This window comes from Heterocephalus glaber, unplaced genomic scaffold (assembly GCF_053883595.1).
Source record: "Heterocephalus glaber isolate CG9 unplaced genomic scaffold, H.glaber_assembly_v1.0 deba00001537, whole genome shotgun sequence".
NCBI classification, from domain to species: Eukaryota; Metazoa; Chordata; class Mammalia; order Rodentia; family Bathyergidae; genus Heterocephalus; species Heterocephalus glaber.
In genome coordinates, this window is record NW_028258332.1 from 5,400,317 (window position 1) to 5,420,999 (window position 20,683).

At 45.3% G+C, this 20,683-nt stretch overlaps 1 protein-coding gene across 2 annotated transcripts in view; it reads left to right on the forward strand.

The window, feature by feature from the left end:
* Positions 1–20,683, forward strand: part of Adcy2 (adenylate cyclase 2) — a 405,544-nt gene that overhangs the window by 349,623 nt on the left and 35,238 nt on the right. For both annotated transcript variants that reach the window (XM_004845165.4, XM_021258598.2), the window contains 4 exons: positions 1,718–1,855; positions 10,430–10,549; positions 12,249–12,418; positions 18,792–18,876. In XM_004845165.4, the coding sequence (XP_004845222.1) occupies positions 1,718–1,855; positions 10,430–10,549; positions 12,249–12,418; positions 18,792–18,876 (513 nt within the window). The remainder of the gene's footprint in view (positions 1–1,717; positions 1,856–10,429; positions 10,550–12,248; positions 12,419–18,791; positions 18,877–20,683) is intronic.

Below are 20,683 nucleotides of genomic sequence, written 5' to 3' on the forward strand. Positions count from 1 at the left end.
ACATTTAACATACTGCAGTGCTATCTCAATAGCAGTTTTCAGAATAACCAGAAAGAAAATGAGAAAGAGGTAGAGAAATACAGGTGTTTCCCAGCTGTGTTCAGCAGCACTTTCCATTTGCCTTTTATTGGTGATGCGTCAGATCTACCGTTAGGTTAGCTGAGTAGAACAGGTCCAAGGGCCTAAGCGCAGCGTTCCCATACTACTTCCTCTGAGTTTCTTAAGGCATCACTCTTTTATGCTCCAAGAACACCAAGCCATGAGGCCACAGCCTCTTTAGCATAAAGGTTAAAATTGAGATTCCTGCGGAACTCTTAGGTACTGCCTGTCACATCAGATAACATCATGCCTGTGGTTCCCATGCCTGGTGGAAACGTCTGTACCGGTGTCCTGTCCCCTGGGCTGAGGTGCCTCCCTTGAGAGGTGGCCCTCAGGTTATGGTGTGCTCATCTCTGAGAGCCCACGGAGCTGTGTCTGTCCCTTGGTAAATGGTGAGGGACCTGCTATCCTCTGCTAAAGACCTCAGTTCCTTCTGGTACTAAGAGAGCATTTCCAACAGCCGTGCTCACAGAATTGTTCAAGAAAGCTAAGAAACAGCAACCCATGTGTTCTTCAGTGGGTGAATGGATAAAACAAAGGTGTATGTACTAACAGCGGGACTTGGTTCAACCTTAAAAGGAAACTCTGTCCTGCACTATGCTATGATGAGTCTCGTGGGCCTCATGCTGAGTGAAGTAGCCAGTTCCGAAGGGACAGTACTGCATGAATACACTTCCATGAGGGGTGGTCAAGGTCCAAATCATGGAAGGAGAAGAATGGGATCAGGGGTGGGAAGAGGGGAGGAGAAAGAGTTCTTGTTCTATGGGTAGAGTTTGTTTGGCAAAATGGAAAAGTTGTAGAGATGTCTCACAGCAGTGTGATGCAGTCCAGATGGCTGAACTATACCCTTGAGAAGCTTTTGAGGGTAAATTTCATATTGTATGCTTAGAGACCAGGCGTGGCCATCACACCTGAAATCGCAGCACTCTGGGAGGCTGAGGTAGAAGGGTCTCAAGTTTGAGCACAACCTAGCAAATTAGCAACAGACTGAGACCTTGCCTCAAAATAAAAATTAAAAATGGCTGGGGATATAGGTCAGTGTGGAGACCTGGGTCCGATGCCCAGCACCATGGGAGAAAGCCCTGCAAGGCGGGATGTGGCAAAGTCCTCAGGCCTCAGCGCTGGGACCTTTGGATATCGTCTTTGCAGGTTCAGCCACCAAACTAAACCTGTGCTCTGCTTCTGTCCCGATGATCAGCGACTGCAGCGGTAAAAGGGATGGGAGACGAGTTGACCTGTTTTCTACATGAATCAGCTGAATTTGTACTTGCTGTTTCCAATGAGACTCATCTCCCAGAGTGATTCAATTAACTGACATCTTTCCTTGGCCTGAAGAATTACTTAAAAACACAACTCTGGGTCTATTTTAAAAGACTTATATGCATATCATACTGTTGCATCATAGAAATCCAATTTGTTCTTAATTTGTGATGATGATGCCGACAGTCATAAGGTTTGTGGCTTGCTCTGTGTCCCCAGGGAAGGACAGAATCCACTCGTCTAATTCACGACCCGTGTTGTGCTTCTCTGGTTGTTAATGTTGTCATCATCCCTCCCAGCCGTGAGAGGACATACTCGAAAGCACAGCGTTTCTTTGTCTTTTTCTCTCTCTTTCCAGCAATGCAGCAAAAAAGCCTCCGCCTCGCTCATGTGGCTTTTGAAGTCCTCAGGCATCATCTCCAACCGGCCCTGGCCACGGATCTCCCTCACTGTTGGCACCACGGCCATCATACTGACCATGGCTGTGTTCAACATGGTAAGGCCTGGGTGGACACTCTCGCCTTTGGGGGCCTGTGGGCCACAGTATTGGCACGGTACTTACCCATTGGTACCTTTGGTGACACTGGTTAAATTAATCGTCTCACAGCTCCAGCAGCAGATATCTGAGGAAAAGGATGGCTTCACTCAAGCCACCCTGAGAGAGAGGGAGGCTCCTTGGAGCAGTTTCCCTCTTCTGTGTGCCTGGAAGCTGCTGGCAAGCTCTAGGCATGATAGGAATACTGGTCATGAGCGATATTGGAGCCATCAAACCAGGAAAGTGCAGTGAGCACAGTCAAAATGCATGATTTCAGGCCACAGCCCCCCCCATTGGGAGAGGTCCTCATTAAGCCACAGAGGCTCCATTTCCACTCCGTGATTTGACTTCTCCTCCAGGGAGGTTCTCAGGGTGAAATGAGCTGATGTTCTGACCACACTTAGCACATCACTGGGCCCTTTGTAAACATAGAACCAACATCCACTCTTACTGTTATCAGTATCACCATTATTACTGATCTTCTCCCTCAAAACAGACACTTAGGCCATGAGTATACTTGATGCTGCAGTCTTACTATTATTCTCACATCATCATCATCATCGTAACTGCCACCAGAGAATGCCTTGGCAGTTTGTGTGTCCTAAACTATCCTAAAACACACTGTGGACAGTGACAAAAGCAAATAGAGGGCAAGGCGGAGCCAAGAGAGCCAGCTAGACTGAGGATGAGTGGAGAGAATGCACTCACTCCTGAAGGAAAGAGGGGCAGGCGAAGGTAGATAGCAGGTGAGGAGGCAGGACTTTCGGATCCAGGATGAGAGCCAAAATCTGTGTTAAGAAGCAGTGAAGATAAGGCTGCAGAAGTGGATGGAGACCCTGAGTGTTTACAGGAGATCAGCTCCCAGAGTCTCACTGGAGAGCTACACCTCCTCCGAGGCCCCTGGAGATCAGGAGAGGCCCACGCCACCTGGAGCCAGGGCGCGTGGTCTTGCCTTCTGCTCATCCTGCCTAGAAATGGATCTTGGAGAAGGGGACATGGTAGAGAAGCTTAACTGGCTTAGCCTCCTCCCTGCCTGCCCTGGCAGGTGTGTGAGATTGCAGCAGGGCAGCTAATGGACCTGCGGCTGCGGTTTTATAAAATCAGGGAGCAACTCTGGGCAGGTCTCCCCTTCCTCCTGGGCCCTGGCAGTACCTGAGGCCCACTTACTGCTGTACAGATGATAACACTTTCTCTGGGATGGAGCCTCATCTTCAGGCTCCCGGGCATGCCAACCAGGGCTCCTCTGGATGGAGGGGAAGCAGCCAGGAGTGGGTGCCATGCTGGACATCGGGATTGCCCTGGAGAATTTCCCTCCGGAAGGATGTTAAGATGTCACGGCTCAAGTGGAGACTTGCATCCCCAGCCCGAGGTGCTTGCTGGCCTAAGGAAGGGCAGCAAACCCGGGCTGGGAGCAGAGGGTGAGAGACTCAAGAAGGACTTTCCTAAAAGAGTCTGCTGCCAGTGTATTACCAGGGGGGACAGTGCCTGTCTGCCATGCACAGGCGATGCTTTAGAAACGCAGTATCAAACAGACACTACGGGGTGATGGGCAGAGAGGCAGGCAAGGGACACTGGTTGGAGGTACAGAAACGTGAGTGTGTTTCTGAAAAGGGGCTGCAGGTGCTCTGCTCTGTGACCTGCATCTGTACATCACCCCACTGCTCAGAGCCAGGCTGCTGGAAGGCACAGCATGTGCTCAAAGAGGCTGGGCACACTGAAGCTGAGGGAGCTGGCAGAGTCAGGAGTAAACTCCGTGGGAGACCAGAGACATGGCAGAGTCCAGCTATCCTGAAGCCACCAGGGAGGGTGTGTGCCCACCTTGACGATGGGGTGACTGACCTGATGCCCTTACAATTCAAGTTTATGACGTAATGTTTTGTCCACTCAGGGAAATGATTTCTACAGGTAAGCAGTTGAACATCCCCTCATCTTACTTCTTTTGTATGCAGTATGACATCTAAAGCCTCTCGTAGCAAACTGTCCATATATGATACAGTATTATTAGCTGTTACATCCAGACGTTAGACCGCTAGACTTATTCGTCCTACATAACTGTAACTTCCCCCTTAGACCTACAGCTCTGCATTTCTTCTCCCCTTTGCATTGGTGATCACTGTAGTCCACTTCTATGACACCAGTTTTTTTAGATTCAGTTTACAAATGAGATCGTGTGGTAATTTTCTTTCTGTACTTGGCTTATTTCACATAGCATCATGTCCTCCAGATTCATTCATAGTTTTGCAAAAGACAAGATTCCTTCTTCTGTTAATGCTGAATAGTATTTCATTGTGTTATATAACATATGTTTTTCAATTCATTGCATTTATTGGTACATTTGAGGTGTACGTTATGATCCCATTCATCATTGGGAATTTGTGCCTGTACATAAAATACATTGGTTCTTGTTTTCTCCCATTCCCCTTCCCTCCCTTCCACTCTTCCATGTCTCCCTATTTACAAAAGCTTTGCTTCCATTTTTCCCTTCTTTTCTCATTTTTCCCTTCTTTCCTTCCCCCACTCCCTCCCTAATTTCTCTTCCCCTTTGAACCTATTCTTCCTATTTCACATTATCTATTACACATTTTAGTCCTCATGTATACTTTCATTTTTCTTACACCAGAGAAATAATCTGGTATTTACACATGTGTGTCCTATTTATTTCACCAAAGAATATGGCCTCAAAGTGCATCCATTTAGCTATAAACGTCTCTAGTTTCTCATTCCTTATGGCGGAGTAGTACTCCATTTTGTAAAAAACAAACAAACAAAAAAAACACATCTTCTTTAGCCAGTAACCGGTTGCTGGACATTTGGTCTATTTTCAAGATTTAGCTATTACAAACTATGCCACTATAAACCTTGCTAGAGGATGGGCTAGGTAGAACTCTTGAAGGCATTGATGTAGCAAAAGACTTTATGAACAAAACTTCAGTCACACTCAAACTAGCACAAAGAATCAACAACTGGGTTCTCATCTTATTAAAAAGCTTCTGAACAGCAAGAGAAACCAGCAACAACAGTGTGAAGAGACAACCCACAATGTGGGAAAAAACTTTTACCAGCTGTTCCTCAGATAAAGGTCTACTATCTAGAATATATAAAGAACTTTAAAAAATCAGAACCCCCCAAATTTAAAGATGCAATCCAAAAATGGGAATCTGAAATGAATAGACATTTCTCAGATGAAGAAGTAGAAGCAGCAAATAAACATATGAAAAAATATTCAACATCACTGGTCATTCGAGAGATGCAGATGAAAAAAACACTGAGATTCCACCTCACCCCAGAAAGAATGGCTGCTATCAAGAAATCATCCAATAACAAATGCTGGCGGGGGTGTGGGGAGAAAGGAACCCTTCTCCATTGTTGGTGGGAGTGCAGACTGGTGCAACCACTGTGGAAATCAGTATGGAGATACCTCAAAGAACTAGGACTAGCGGTCACCTTTGACCCAGCTATTCCCCTGCTGGGTATCTTCCCAAAAAATTAAAAGCATCATACCACAGTGACATATGTGCACCTACACCATGTGTTTTTATCCATTCATCAGTCAGTAAACACATGCAGTGTTTCTGTATCCTGGCTATTATGAATAAAAAACATTGGGGTACACAGGAAGCTATCTTTTTGAGGAGTTTTTTCTTTACTTATTTTTCAACATGTCCTAGGGAAGTGCTTTCATGTAAGGAGTAACCCTTTATTCTTAAACAGGTTAACGAATATGTAACCAGTGAGTAAGTAGGTAAGCACTCACTCTTTCAAAAAGAATTCCTTTCTTTTTATAAAATCTGGTTTTCCTTATCACCAAGATAAAGGATCTATCCAAGATTTATCTATCACTTAATTTTTTATAAGAGAATATAAGTGAGAAACATCTGACTTGCAAGCTAACCATATTTCGCATGTGATAATTAGTAAAGACCGACAGCCAGTTTAGTCACCATCTATAAATGTTTGACAGGCTGAGCATTTAGCCGGAGACTTTATCCACACTAACTAGGATCCCTTGGGGAGGAAATTCATCTTCAGGACCAGAAATACATCTTCCAGCGTTGTTTTCCGTCCTTGCAAAGAAAGGCGTCATTGCCAAGGGAGGTCAAGAGGCTTCTAGAGGACAACCTTGGAGAAGGAAACTAAGTAAGTTCTGCTGAGCAACCTTGTGGGAGCAAGGAATGAGCTGAACCACTTTCCCTCCTTCCGTCCCTCCGAGGAGCAGGGGAGGAAACCACATCTGCTCACAGTTGTTTCTCCCGTAGTGGAGGAGAAATCCCTTTTTTTTTTTTGGTACCGGGGATCGAACTCGGGTCCTTGCGCTTGCGCAGCAGGCGGCGAAACCACTGAGCTAAATCCCCGGCCCGAGAAATCCCTTTTCATCGACACCTAATGTTGTGAAATCAGTGGCTGTTTTCCCTGGAGGTGCTCCCCTTGGGTTTATGTCAAAGGTAAACCATAAAACATTATAAAAGTCGACTTTAGGTACAGAAGGGATTCCGTGGAGTTGTAGCGCTTTTTAGAGTGTCGTATTAATAGCAGCAGAAAGGCTTGTCCGCGGGGCTGGCCTTTGATCACAGCTGAGACGTGCGGAGATGCCTGGAGCTGCTGGGCCCGACACGTGGCGGGCAGTCTTGGCTCCTGCTCCTCGCCAGGGCGGCAGGCAGCATCCAGATGTGAGAGCCCCGTGTCCCCCCCGCGCAAGGCTACTGCACCGACCCACCGTGAGGCTCCTTACCCGACCCCACCTCACACTCTGTCCTGGCGCAGTGCTGTTGCATGCAGTATCGAATCTTACATTTTCCTGAGCGTTTCCTGGGGGAACTCACTTTTCAGGCTCACAGCCCCACGCGGAGTTGCACTTCTACTTCTTCACCGTGGCTCTCTCCCAGCGAGGCTGTCCAGGCCCGGGGTTCGAGTCTCCATGGCAGCAGCACTGCCTTGCGTTTGCGGGGAGGGGTTTGTGCACCTGCTTCCTTGTCACTGAGAAGAGAACTAAACTTCTGGAAAGAAAACTTTTTTTTAGAGTCATAGTCTCATTCGAGTCCTCATACATCACCCCTGTGTTTTCTCTTAGGGATTAAAACAAGGATGCTTTCATTTTCTTTTTTGTTCTCAATGTTTACTTTCATAACATATAGCATAAAATGTATCATTTAACTACTTCTACGAGTACAATTCAGCAGCGTTAAGCAGTCACCACTATCTATCTCTAGAACTCGTTCATCGGTTCAGACACAAACTCCACACCCATGAAATACTGGCTCCCTGATGTCCCCAACCCCCTGGCCCCGCACCTGGCCCGTTTCCTCATTCCAGGTACCTTTATGGATGATCTCCGCAGTGACTGTCCTTAGGGGTCTGCCTGATCCCACATAGCATACTGACCTTGGGGTACTCATTCTCTTTGCTGCACTAGGCAGGCCTCAGTTTACCATACATTTTTCCAGCCAGCAGTGGGCAGCCCTTATAGCCTGTTTCTCTCCCATCACCTCCTGTTGTCTTAATTAGCTCAGAGGGAGGCCTGGGTTGAAACATCTGTAGCTGCTGGAAGTGCCTGTGACCTTCCTCTGCTCTGGAGGTCCCCGTGGAAGACCCACGTGGCTTTAAGTCACTAGGATTTTTTTCCAGGTCTACATTTTAACAGCCTGTACCGGAGCTACGGCTAGCAGAACCATGTGATCAGAGGACTGGCTTTTAAAATCCCATTACACACTGATCCTGAAAGACACAGTGTCTAGGTCAGTTCCATGTCAAATGAATTGTGAGATTTTTCCAAGGTATTTTAATCATTTGATGTTCACCTGTGTGATACCAAATACCTCACTGAGAAAATGAAGAAAAACAATTAATCTTCCATTTTTTTTTTCAAATATAGGCTTTCTTGGTATCAGATTGCAAATGACCTTGTGTTTTGTCTCCAGTTTAGTTTGTGGGCAACTGTTAGAATCGTGTCTGAGAACCTGGACAGCCCTACCATTGTTTTTCTGACACTTTGACCATGTCACCATGTAACTACCCACATCATCTTGCAACTAATTTTGAGAAACTTCCAAAAGATTTACTATAAATTAATCATATATAAATGTGTGATCCCCACAAAGAGTTAGCCTTCATTAACTAGGAATCTCTCTGTACTTCTAATTCCAACCAAATGCCAAACACAATAATGTCATCAGGCATAAGACACCATAAGGAACCACATGTTCATAATTTGAAATTCATGTATTTCAAGTTTTCTGGGAACTGTAAAATTTGGAAGTAAAGCTAAATAGGTGTGATATTCTTTAGCACTTTATGAGGATATCTTGTTAGGATGACAATATCATTTTTCTAATTATAACCAAAGATTTAGTCAAATAAAATTATTCCAACAAAGAGTTTTATTTAAAAATGTAATTCTTGGAATTGATTCTGTGGAAAAAGTTGCAGCCATTTTACTTGAAAGAAAGAAGGACAAAGAATTAGAAGAGTTTGTTGATTTGCAGACATTTAATGAATACTTTCTAGTATTTCTAGATGGACCTATGGGGGCATTCTTGTGTTCTTGGATTGGAGGTTTCTGTGTCTTTCAAAGTGACTGCATCATGTGTATTGTGTAGCATTCTTGGGAACACAGAGTTTTCACAAGCAAGAACTTGATGCTTCTTCTTAACTGATTGAGTTTCTAGTCTGTGTGGTCATATAACCAAGAAACTTTTTGTTAGTTATTTTAAGATCCTGGATGCCTAAAACTAACCTTAGTAGGAACCCACCAAGCCAAGTAGTGTCTGCTGAATTTTGGATCTGTCAAATCTAAATTTGTAACATTTTGGAACTCAGTATTTATTAAGCAACTCATTTGTTTTTCCCCTGATAATAATTTTCCCAAAGAATTAGCACATTTTTTGGTTCAGTGCAAAGTTGTTCATTTGTTATAAATAATTTAGCATTTAATAAAGAAATCTGAATTTCTTTGATTTTTAAATCAGCATTTTTCTATGTTTTATCAAATGACATAAATGGTAGAAACACTGCATCTGGTGTCATTCTTGAACTATGAAAGCCATCTCCCCCAAAAATCCTAAATAAATATCTTCCTGTCCACCTGAGTAAATTAATTCAGGCATTTGACAAGAACTGTGCCATCAAAAGAATTAGAAATACATGAGTAGACACAAATAGAAGTGATTATTGAAACATACAGGAAATTTTTACTTTTAAAATATTGAATATGAATGTTTAGCTGAAGGCAGAAAACACAACGTGGACTTATAAAGGAGACTAATTTCTCTCAGTAAAAGGAACCTGGCACAAGTTATGATTTCCTGGTTAGCCTTTCCAGAACGTTGCTCTGACTTTCAGCTCTATCACTGCGCAGCGGTCCTTGGTGATTTAAGCCTTAGGTACCACAGCTTCTCTGCAGGAGAGACAGGAAGGGGAACGCATGAGGCTGTTTCCTGCCTCGCCAGCTGTTGGACGCTGATGATGCCAGTGACCATTACCTAAGCACTAATTTCTGTCCCCCTGCTTGCTGTTACCTATTTTGCAAATGGGAAGGGGGTCCACCAAGAGGTGGAGAGAGGGGCAGGGGAAGGAAAAAGAATTAAGATGTGTTTTGTGCATGTCCGACTCGCCACGTTGAGTGTAACCCTTATGTACTACAAACATGTACTCACAAATTTTCTTTTATTAAACTTATTGGTGCATTTTAGGTATACATTATGATCACATTCGAAAGAGGAAGTAAGGAGGGGGTTGGAGAAAAGAAAGAATGAAAGGAAACAATGGGTACTAATAAAAAATTTTAAAAATAGAAAATAGCTAATCAACCTTATCTTTCTAGATTACTTTTTAGTTTTTAATTATAATCACCTTTCCAACAGTCCTGAGAACATCCCATCCTCTCAGATTTGTAATCCTTCGTGATCTGAACTGCCAAACACTCACAAATAATAGATACAAATGCTGCTGTCAGTGATTGCTTTTTGCCCATGAAATTAATTTCCTTTCTTAAGATCAAAAATGCATAGAACTCTCTTGACTCTACTGTTTGGACCGAGAAAACAAAAATACTGCAGGAAAGTGTTCTAAAGGCACTGATTTTGTGGTGGAAAGTTGAATTTCTGTGTATGTGGTGACATCAGCTAATCAGCCCCTCTTCCCTGTGCTGAGCATTTTTTTTTCTTGTGAGTACTAGGGATCGAGCTGGTATCCTTGCACTTTGAGCCAGGTGGCAGAACCAGTGAGCTAAATCCCCGGCCCTGTGCATTTTAAATATTTAATAGGCATCCTTCCATTTTCTTTGGAATTGAAGATATAGAACTTTCTATTGAATGTGAACCGTAGAATAGTTATTTACTTATGGAATACCAGTTACCAGAACTTTAAAAAGGAAAAAATGAAAGCTATAAGCATTTGAAGGTTAGAGAAACCAACTGTCCACAGCAACAACCCTGCTAACTACACATGGGCAACACAGCCATTCCTAGGTGCAGTTCCCTCCTGCTATCTATTTTTGTCTAATTTGCATAAATTCACTTAAAAGATCATTTCTCTTTGCAGTTTTTCTTGAGTGACTCCGAGGAGACCGTCCTTCCAACTGCCAATGCATCAAACACAAATTTTTCTGCCTCACCTAACCAGGCAGCGATTCTGCGTGCACAAAGTTTATTTTTCCTCCCGGTAAGAACACACTCATCATTGCTTTTGTTGTTTTCCTGTGTGCCTTCAGCAACCTACCCAACATAGGGTCTTTGATTCCACGTTTGACGTTTCTGTTTCCGTGTCAATCCCTGAGTAGATCCTGAGTTTATAAACATTAGCTGTGGCTGGAAGTCCCAGTCCATTGGCACCGCTGAACATACATCTGCAAACTCATGACATCATTTTGATGCTGTCGCCAGCAGTACATGTCTGCATTCTCTCAGATGTGATACACTTCTAGTTTGGGCCCTGTCATGCAGTATCCAGGGATATGTCCCTGAGCTTCCGGGTTCTTGCTTATAGATTTTACATATCCTCCACCAACACTGTGATGCTGGGGATAGTCTCCTGGTCCTGCATCCCCAGGGGTTCAGGCCTCACAGAGTTCTTGTTCACAGACTCCTTGGGACCAATGGTACAGAGCGCCTTGATTGGAATTTCTAAATTTCCTAACACATCAGTCTTTTTACTGAAACAGTGTTAAATTAGTTACTCCTTAAGAGTTTCTGTTTTTCATGAATTTTTTGTGGAAAGAAAAATGATTTAATCCTCCTCCTCTCATTTTCTGAAAAAGCATCTGAAAGAGGCACAGATTATTCCTGCTCAATTTCTTCCTCAGTGTTCAGTTTACTGGCCGTTGTTGGGAGTCCTATATATGTATTTTGATATGCAAACTTTCAAGGTTCTCTACCAATCTTTTTTAAGTTCATTAGCTGTAATAATAGATTTTTCTTTTAGCAAATGTCTTAGTTTTCTTGGTGCTAAGACAAAATGCCAATACCCAAAGGTAAAGGAAGAGAGGTTTATTTCTGCTCACAGTTTTTAGAGGTTTTTGTTCATAGTTGGCTGGCTCCAATGGCGAGTGGCATGACAGAGAGGCTTCGTAGAAGGGAAAGAGTTCATGGCAGGCAGAAGGCAGCAAAGCAGCAAAATAGTGAAGAAGCAGCAAGCGATGACCACAGTAGCCCTTTTTCTGTCCCTTATTATTTATCCAAACTACACACCCTTGGGAAGGTAGCACTCACACCAAAGGTGGGCCTTCCCATTATCCACACCCAGAACTATGCCAAGCCAATCAGTGGACTAATTTAGTAATCACACACCCTTGATCCCAGCATAACACACTCTAGATCTAGCCACCTCTGAAAAGCCCCACCTATGATTGAATGAGACTTTGGGGGAACATCTAGACACAAGCCATAATATTAAGTGTCTGGCCTTTCTTACACTTTGAACAGAGTTATCTGCAATGATTTATATCCTGATAATGAATTAAATAATTGAATGGCCAAAAAGGATTCCATGTACTATAATTTTTAATTCATCAATGTATAAGGGTTTATACTATTTTCATTTTCAAGATATAAATGACATTTGTTTATGATCATGTCTTCAATGTAGGCTTCTTTGAAAATTTTGTCTCTGTAATGTATTTGGCAATGTACACACTTATTTTCGTTTAGCATGCCAGGCTGGGCTAGAAAGCCATGGAGTAAATAATTCTCATGAATCCAGTGTACTTGGCCATTTACCACTGGACCAGAGGAAAGGAGCAGGCATCTGCTTTCACTGTCAATTTATAAAACTGACCCCATGAACTTGATGGTGGTCCTCAATTCAGTGGTGTCACCATTTCTCCGGAGAAAGCCTAAGTGTCTGTCATATGTCCCTGTCCCAGTACTTCATATACAGCTGCATTCTGGGGCTGATCTCCTGCTCCGTGTTCCTGAGGGTGAATTATGAGCTGAAAATGCTGATCATGATGGTGGCCTTGGTGGGCTACAATACCATCCTGCTGCACACCCACGCCCACATCCTGGATGACTACAGCCAGGTCCTGTTTGAAAGGTAAGCTGCTTCCCCTTCTCCTGATTTTAGTTCTTCCATGGGATGTTGCTAACAGAGTGGGGCCTGAGTGCAGATTAGCAGTGCCATTGTCACTGGTAGTCAGGGTGAGAGTGTCTTTAAAATGATGCCTCAGGAAGATGATGAGTGTTTTGATTATGACTTAGCATATGTGTCATCAAATATACTTAAAAGATATGAAGTGGTTCAGAGAGGAAATTTGTGTTGCAATCTGGACTACACTGATAGGAGCAACCCAGGGTTCTCAGCCCCCATTGACAGTTTGGGTGGAGTAATTCCCTGTAGTAAGGTGGTCCTCTGCATTGCAGGGTGTTTCTTGGCACCCTGGCCTCTGCCCACCTACTGGATGCTAATCACAGTCCTTTCACCCCTAATCATAGTCCCTTCACCCCTACTCACAAATGTCCCCAGGAACTAAAAATAGCTCTCAGTTCAGAACAAAAGCACTGGGGAAAATGAGTAGTTATACTCACAAGTGTTCATGCTGTTTCTTAGTAGAGATTTCCTAAAATACTGTAATGGGGTGAGGAAGCTGTAGACCCTAGAAATTCTTTGTTATATGAAGAACTTGATTCCAAGAAGGATAAGATTGCATCAACTCTCCCAGCCTTAGGTCAAGATCCAGCAAGGAGGATCTGTAAAGTCCACTCAGATTTATGAAAGCTTCCCCTTATCAGAGTAGTCTCATGAGCTTATAATGAATATTTTATTCCTTGCTTCAAAAAAATCATTTTAATCATTGCGCTAACCTCCATTTTGCATTTCAATAGCAAAACACTTTATATCAAATTTATTTATGGACCTCCCCAGGCATGAAAGCATTTTCTATGACTGCTTTGCATTCTCTTCTGTGTTATTTCCCTGTTTCTTTGGACATAAAATAATGAATGCCTTAAATACTTGCATAGAATTGTTGCTTCAGAAAAATAGGTCATGTTTAGGATACATGCTGCTTACTTCTCTGGTGTCCAAAAGGTAGTCACCTCATTGTATCACTGTGAACATTTCTTACCAACATGAGTACTTTCAGAAATACAATTACAGCACCTTCTCTCCGCCTAACTTAGTTTTCCTCATCCTCCACACTAGGAATCTCTGATCATCTTAATCAAGCTTAAGGCACTGGAGTTGCAAAAATGCATAATTGTATTAAGGAAATTTTATGATTCCAGAGCCAAGATGAGAATGTAATCAGAAGTTAATTTTCCTATAAATTCTTAAAATCACCAACCAAAAGGCACTGTATCCAGAAAGCCTGTCTCACATTCCTGAAGAAATGTAGCATCACCGATTTTCACACACAGCTGATGACGCTATTAAATTCCCCTTTATTAAATTTAAAGTGATGGAATATGTTACACATCCAAAGCAAAAGCACAGATTAGATTAGCAAGGTTTAGAAGCAGGGAAGTTACTCCCAGGACCCGAGCAAGGCCCACTAAGAGCCACACGATTCCTGGGCAGAACCCCAGAGGCAGGAGAGCAGTTTACTCAGAGGAGGAAAAGAGGGCTTTAACTTTCAGAGCACTTTTGTTTTATTCCTGCCTTGTGTGCTTGCTCTCTTGGCCTGGCTCTGTAGTGACCTGCAGCCGAGCCAGGGCTGACACAGGAAGCCTCAGTGGGCAGCCTTACTCCTACCCTGAAGCCAGCCTCTCTGTAAAGATGTGGGTGCAGTTGTCTCCCACTCCCCAGTCTCCCCCAGAAGGTTCTGCCACTTCCTGCACCTGTGCCTGCATGGGCTGGCTTAGGAAGGTGTGATCGAAACTTAGGGCAAATGTTTACCTTTCAAATTGATTACAGTATAACACACATTGCCATCAGTCCCCCTCAGACTACTTTCCTTCACTTCAAACACACTTATCCCATGGTTCTTGCCTCTTTCTAAAGCAGTTCTGAAAGTCCCCTTTTCTAAGTGTCTTTAGTTTTGCTGTCATGGCTGCCTTGATGTACTGAATGGACTCACAACATTTACCTTTCACGGTCACTGTGACTTGGGGGAGCAGCCAGGAGTGACATGGTGCCAGATCTGGTGAGAAAGGTGGCTGGGGACACAGCATCACATCTTCACAAGTCTAACTTTCTGTGGTAAGCTACTTAGTAGCAGCACTGACTGTATTTTCCATCATGCCCTTGTAAAGACACTCTGTAAAAGAAGACTTCCAGAACTCCTGCAGAAAGTGGCAGGAATGATGAAAGCAAGGGCGATTGCTTTGAGTGGGATTCAGGGAAATGTGTTTTACTCTAAATTTTTTAGTTTAAACGTTCACCACATATCTTGATCACACCCTGTGGAACTCCCAGGAGCGCTCCTCAGCCACCCTGTGCCCTGTGTCATTGTGTACACACGTTTCTCCATGTGTGGTGCACACGTCAGAGAAGCAGGGAGGGAGGAAATCCCAGCAGCCTAACTCTGCAAGAAAGCACGTCCACCAGGACTGCCCAGTTCCTCTGAATAGGAAGCAGCCCTTGCTAACGTACTTCTTAGCTAACCTGAAGTAGTGCCTTGTGGTTACCTGTACCATCTCGGGCTTGCTTGAAGGAAGACTTTTGATTTGGGGGCTTGCTTTGTCTTGTTTCAGTTGACCTATAGGTGGGGAGTGGGACTGGCCAAGGCCTTTGCTCATGGTCTCTATAGAGCACATGCTTGTACCCCTCCTCTCCCAGCTGGGATGCTCACCCTGTGCCCAGCTCCATGGCGTCACTGCACGTTAAAACTCCCTTCTCCACAGAATGACCCGCAGCCACATTCATCGGGAGGCAACGTCATCTGCAAAACCAATGGCCAACGCTGGCTCTCCAGCCCGCTGTGTTACCCCTCCTGACCTGCAGCTGCCTCCCGGGCCCTTTCCTTGGCCTTAGCCTGTTCCTTGTTACATCAGCCTGTTCACAGCCCCGGGATGTTTTACTTGGCATTTATGACTAACACTGACAAAGCATGAGGCTTTGAGCCATCTGTCCCTGGATGGCACCAGGCTGCCTTCTCTGGAAGTTTGCATGGGGATTTGGTGACTCTGTGTCCAACCAGGAAGGAAGGAGCACCTAGAAACCCCTGAGGGGAGATGGGCAATTTCCAAACCAGCACAGCTGTTGTCCATGCATTCATTCTGGGCACCCTTGATTTAGAGTGTGGGAACCCTGGCTGACCGGACCTTCTCCTGCATCATCACTAGCCACTGCCTGGGTGACTCAGGTGGGGTGGGCGGCTCCAAGAGGGGACCCAAGCGGCCCACATGCGACTGCTGAAACGAGAGAGGACATCTCAGAGTCTTTGCCAGTGCATGTCAGCAGTAGCCTGCTGCTGCAGAGGAGATACTCAGAGGAAGTTATACTGAGAGGGTGCAGGCCTGTCTTTATTTTCTAGCTTTATTTGGCCTTATCCTGTTTGGCACCCGCATTGGCTTGCTGCGTGTTTTGTTGTCTACTGTAGTCAGTAATCTCGTCCACAGCCAGTGCAGAGTAAGTGCAATGAGCAGACTCTTACTTCTGACATCGTCAAGTTGGACAAAACTTTTGCTTTCTGTGTCATTTGACATCAAAGACTCCTGAGGATTGCTGCAAAGCCAGGTGTTCCCAACTTAACGGTGCAGCAAACGGATGACCGAGAAAGCTGGAAGATAGATGCTCTGAGCGAGCAGCTGGCGAGAACTCCAGCTCTGCGGACTCTCCTCCATGAGTTGAGGGCCCGAGAAGATCTGCTTCACTTCAGCTAGTCTGTTGTTCACAACACGATGGAAGCTAGATTTCTTTGCGTACACTTTTTTAGTAAAAGTTCATTTTACCTGGGAAACTGCCACCATTTGAAGTCAGTTTCTGTTTGTGTTTCTGAGTGCAGCCTGTCTGCTCTCCTGAGAATGATGAAATGTCCTCTTTACCTTGCCTGAACTGTTGGCCCTTAGGTGGGGGACTGGTTCACCAAGCAGTTCCTCCACCTCTCTCACCCTGTTTCTTAGCATATTTTTCTCTTCTAGAGTCCTGAAAGTTGAGGGTCAGAATGATTGCTCCAAGGACAGCCGCAGGCAGATGGTGAACTGCAAATTAATCTGTGGCCATGGGCATGTTTAGCGGTCTAAGTCTCCAGAGTCTAATTTTTAGATAGAAAGAAGGCACATTTGGTGACATTTTGTCTACTGTTGTTATGTTAGAAATCTTACTGTTAGAAACTTTCTCTGATATATCTTAGCTGTTATGTTAGCTGGATCTTTCCCACTTCCTAAAGCAGTGACGGCTTCTTCCTAACATGAGGGTGCAAAGTGGATTTGGCACTACACCTCTCTGTGTGTGTTGCACACGCATGTGTGGTGTGACACACCACACCCTCCTCCAGCTTTTTATAGGAATGGCGCACCCAGCCAGTCGGTTGAATTGTGTCCCCCAAAAGATGATATGATGAAGTTTTAACCCCCAGTTCCCCCAAACATTACCTGATTGGGAAATAAAATAGTTGCAGGAGCTATATGGTTAGTTAAGGTGAGGTCATGGTGGGGAAAGGCGGGCCCTGGTCCAGCATGGCGGAGGCCTTGGAAGAACACAGCCCTGTGAAGACTGAGGCGCACAGAGGATCCACACGGTGACGCAGGCAGAAACTGGATGATACAGCAACAAGCCAAAGGACCACACCAGGCATTCTCAGCAAGCCACCAAGGGACACCGGATATTCCTGGAAGTTAGGACATGTTGAGGGGGAGTCCCGGGGACTTCAGAAGCAGTGTGGCCCTGAGGGCGCTCTGCTTGTTTTACCTTGGTACAGCCGCCCGGGAACTAATGTAGTGATTCGTACTCAGACTCCGGTGCTCAGGCTGTCTATGCAGATTCTCCTCCACTCTCCCATCCACCTCCTGCTCACCTCTCCCCCATGCACACAGACACAGAGGCAGCCCTGATGGGAGACGGGCCTGCTGTGTGCATTGGCAGTTCTCTGCTAACTAAATGAAAGTAGTATTTGAGAAGTCTAATGAAAATCTAAGAAAGCCAAATGGAGTCCTTTCCAGTGCACAGAGAATTGCAGAAAAGGCACTGTGTCTCAGCACAGAACTGTTCTGCAGGCTGCTTGTGCCCTGCTATTTCTGAGGTCCATTTAGGTTGAGATTTTCTCATCTCCCCAGACTAGCAAGGACAGCTTCCCCCATCTCAATTCCTCCTTCATATCTCCATCGCCGCTGGCACTACTGTAAGTAAGGTGCAAGATCTGAAAGACAGGTGGAGCAGAGTGTTCTCATATCCAAACGAAACCCACCAGGTCCTGAATTCCGTAAGAGAGCCCTCCCTGTCTCTGGCTTTGTACATCTGGGGCACTGGCCGCTTACCAGGGGGAGCAAAAGTTTGCTGAATTCTGATTTCTTACACTCATGGCGCTACAGCACCATCTGGGCCTGGTGTTGGACTCTTAGGGGCTTACAGGGCGGTGGAGGACGAAGGGGAAGTCCTAGCTTCTCCCCCTGGTCCCTCGGAATTGCTGTTGGTCAGAGGAAACCGAAAAGCTCAGCCTGCACCAGCGTCTCGGGACACTGGATGTGTTGTGCTGCATAGTGGTCGAGTAGTCAACGTAGACAAAAGTGAGTTTAAAACTCCCTGAAGTCAGCATTGTTTTCATACATTTGCTCCTCTCCGTCACGTCAACTGTGTCGTTAGACACAGCCGCCATGGGCTCAGAGAAAAACAGCTCAGTTTTGTACTAAGACCGGTTTTTGTGAACAGGATAACTGCACTGGGGTTATCCTCAGTGAGAAAGGCCGCAGGTGGAGCTCAGCCCCTTCCAGCCACAGCAGGTATGGGAGGGAGGGAGGGGCCCAGTGCAACCACCACCGCTCTGCAGAATTCTCGCCATCCCAAGCCCCTCGGCCTCTGAGACAAAGCAATTGTGTTTCCTCATCCTGCTTTTCCCATGTACTTGGGTCTTTCCTTCTGCCAGTGAAATTTGCTAATGTACCTTTTCTTATCCCTTTCTCTGGCTCCTAGCCCCATCGCCTTCCCTTACAATCCTGCAGTTCACACTAGAAATCACTAGTGCTGTTCACAAGGATCTTCGTGTGTGCCAGACTGTATATATTGATAAAAGAATAAACCAAATGGCATTGATCCTCTACCAGACCTTTTGTATTGGTCAGAGTTTAATATATATAATAGGAAGTTTGGCCTACCTTCGAAGTCTTCTATTACAATCTCAAACATCAAGATTTATTTTTTTGGTTTTGTTTTGATACAAGCTGGGTTTAAAGATGTATTTGAAATGTGTGTGTGACGGGGTGGAACCTAGATATGCACTAGGGATTCTAAAGTTTGTCAGAACTTGAATTCTAAGTCCTATGCATGTTGTCTGTCTGTCTGTCTGTTGGTGGGTTTTTGTCTTTTTTAATAGGCCAGGCATTTGGAAAGACCTGAAGACCATGGGCTCCGTGTCCCTCTCTATATTCTTCATCACACTGCTTGTCCTGGGTAGGCAGGTAAGAAGTCTGCTTTCGTATCTCTGAGGTGCTGGTATTGGTAGGTGGGCGGTGTAGTCACTTTTGTGCAAACAAATGCTTAAGAGTCAAAATCACCTTATCACTTAAGAGAAAAGTCGGTTGCAAGAAGCCTAGGTTAGATAGGGAGGAAAGAAGTCCTTTTCCCCACAAGAGGCAAACTGTGAATGCCAGAGATATGGATCAACTAATTTCCTGTTAAAACTACAGCAAAATTCATAGGTGTCCTGGGCGTACAGAAGTGTCTCCCACAGTTTCCCAACAGCTGGCATGATCTGAGAAAATAACCCTTGACTGGGATTTTCGGTGCATTTCAGAATGGACGACATGCTTTTTTGGCTTGGAAATGGACATGATACTTTTGCTTCCCTTTGCAACCATTTCTACAGATACGGTCCTCTGTTAAAAATGTATATGTGAAACATCTTCTTTCCATGGGCCATGCCCCTTCTCCGGGTCTCCCAGCAGAGACTGCATGCAGGATTTTAAGGGTTATTCTTTTCTTCTGCAAGGTTGCTCACTCATAGATTACAAAACTCATCTATAGCTAGGCAGCCAGATGCCTCAACCAACATCTGTTTTAAGTCCTGTGATATGGGCAGTGCAAAACATTTATTTTGAAATAACCAACTCAAGCCATGCATATTAAACTCCATACACACTCTGAACCAGTTGTATTAAATCCGAGTTATATTAATCTGCCATACACACCTGAGAGGCAGACTCATGAGTTTGGATCTGGCTCCAGTTCTCCCTGCTCAGGAGCTGTTAGCGATTGAACAATCAAGCAGAGGGCATTTCTGTGGGTGGCTCTCTTGCCTCTGGGGCTGTCCCCTCCTCTCCACCCAGGCAGTGTGAGCTGCGACCCTCCTTAGGAGCCAAAGGTGCAGCAGCCCTAGCCAAGCTGTCTGATCAGGTGCAAAGCTTCATAAGACCCCTCCCTTCCCACGCCAGCCCCTGCATACTCCCCGCCCTGTCCTTAGCATTGCTCCCTTCTGCATCCTTTGGCTTACGGATCTGACAACTTACCTCATGCTTTTTGCTCTCATTACTTTCCTGGTTTCTCCTACCACTTGCTTATTTATCTGCTTATTTCTCCCTCCTCAGCAGCTCACCGCCCTCACTCCAGAACAGGCCGTGCCCCCTCGGGAAGCCCCGAGTTTAGATGGAAGGACAGTCAGGCTGCCGTGGGGAACACCCGGCCATGGCCCCTTGGACAGAGCCCTCTGTGTGGGTCGCCTGTTTTCCGAGTCATGGCTTCCCACAGCCTCTCCTGCTGGGAGCCTGCCACCACTCCACCGCAGCACGTTCTGTGCACCTAGAATCAAATGCAATTCTCCCGACTTTTTTTATCAGTCACTAAGGTGACTGTCAGTCAGTGGCACTACGTAAACTGGTTGAGAACAGCCACTGACAATGGGGCCGTTACCCTCTGAGTGATTTACTACGGTAAATAATCAAAAGAATTCTTGTAGTCGGGCCCTGATGTAGCCCAGCTGCACTGATTCTAGTCTTGCAGGCGGCTGCTCCTTCTTGTCATTAAAATAGCGAGAGTAATGGGTGCATGTAGAGCCTGGAAAGATATGCCTCCCTAAGGGAGTAGGCATCCTTCATGATCGCTGCAGCAGCTGTCTAGGAATTACTCGGTCTATGCAAGGCACCTCGGGAAAGCCAGGGTGGCCCAGCAGGCTGGCCCTTCGCCTAGGGCTATGAACCAAGTGGTTTGTTCCGGTGCCACATCTTCTGCCCAAAGTGACCTTTGCCCTCTGTGATACAGTGCCTCTGCAAA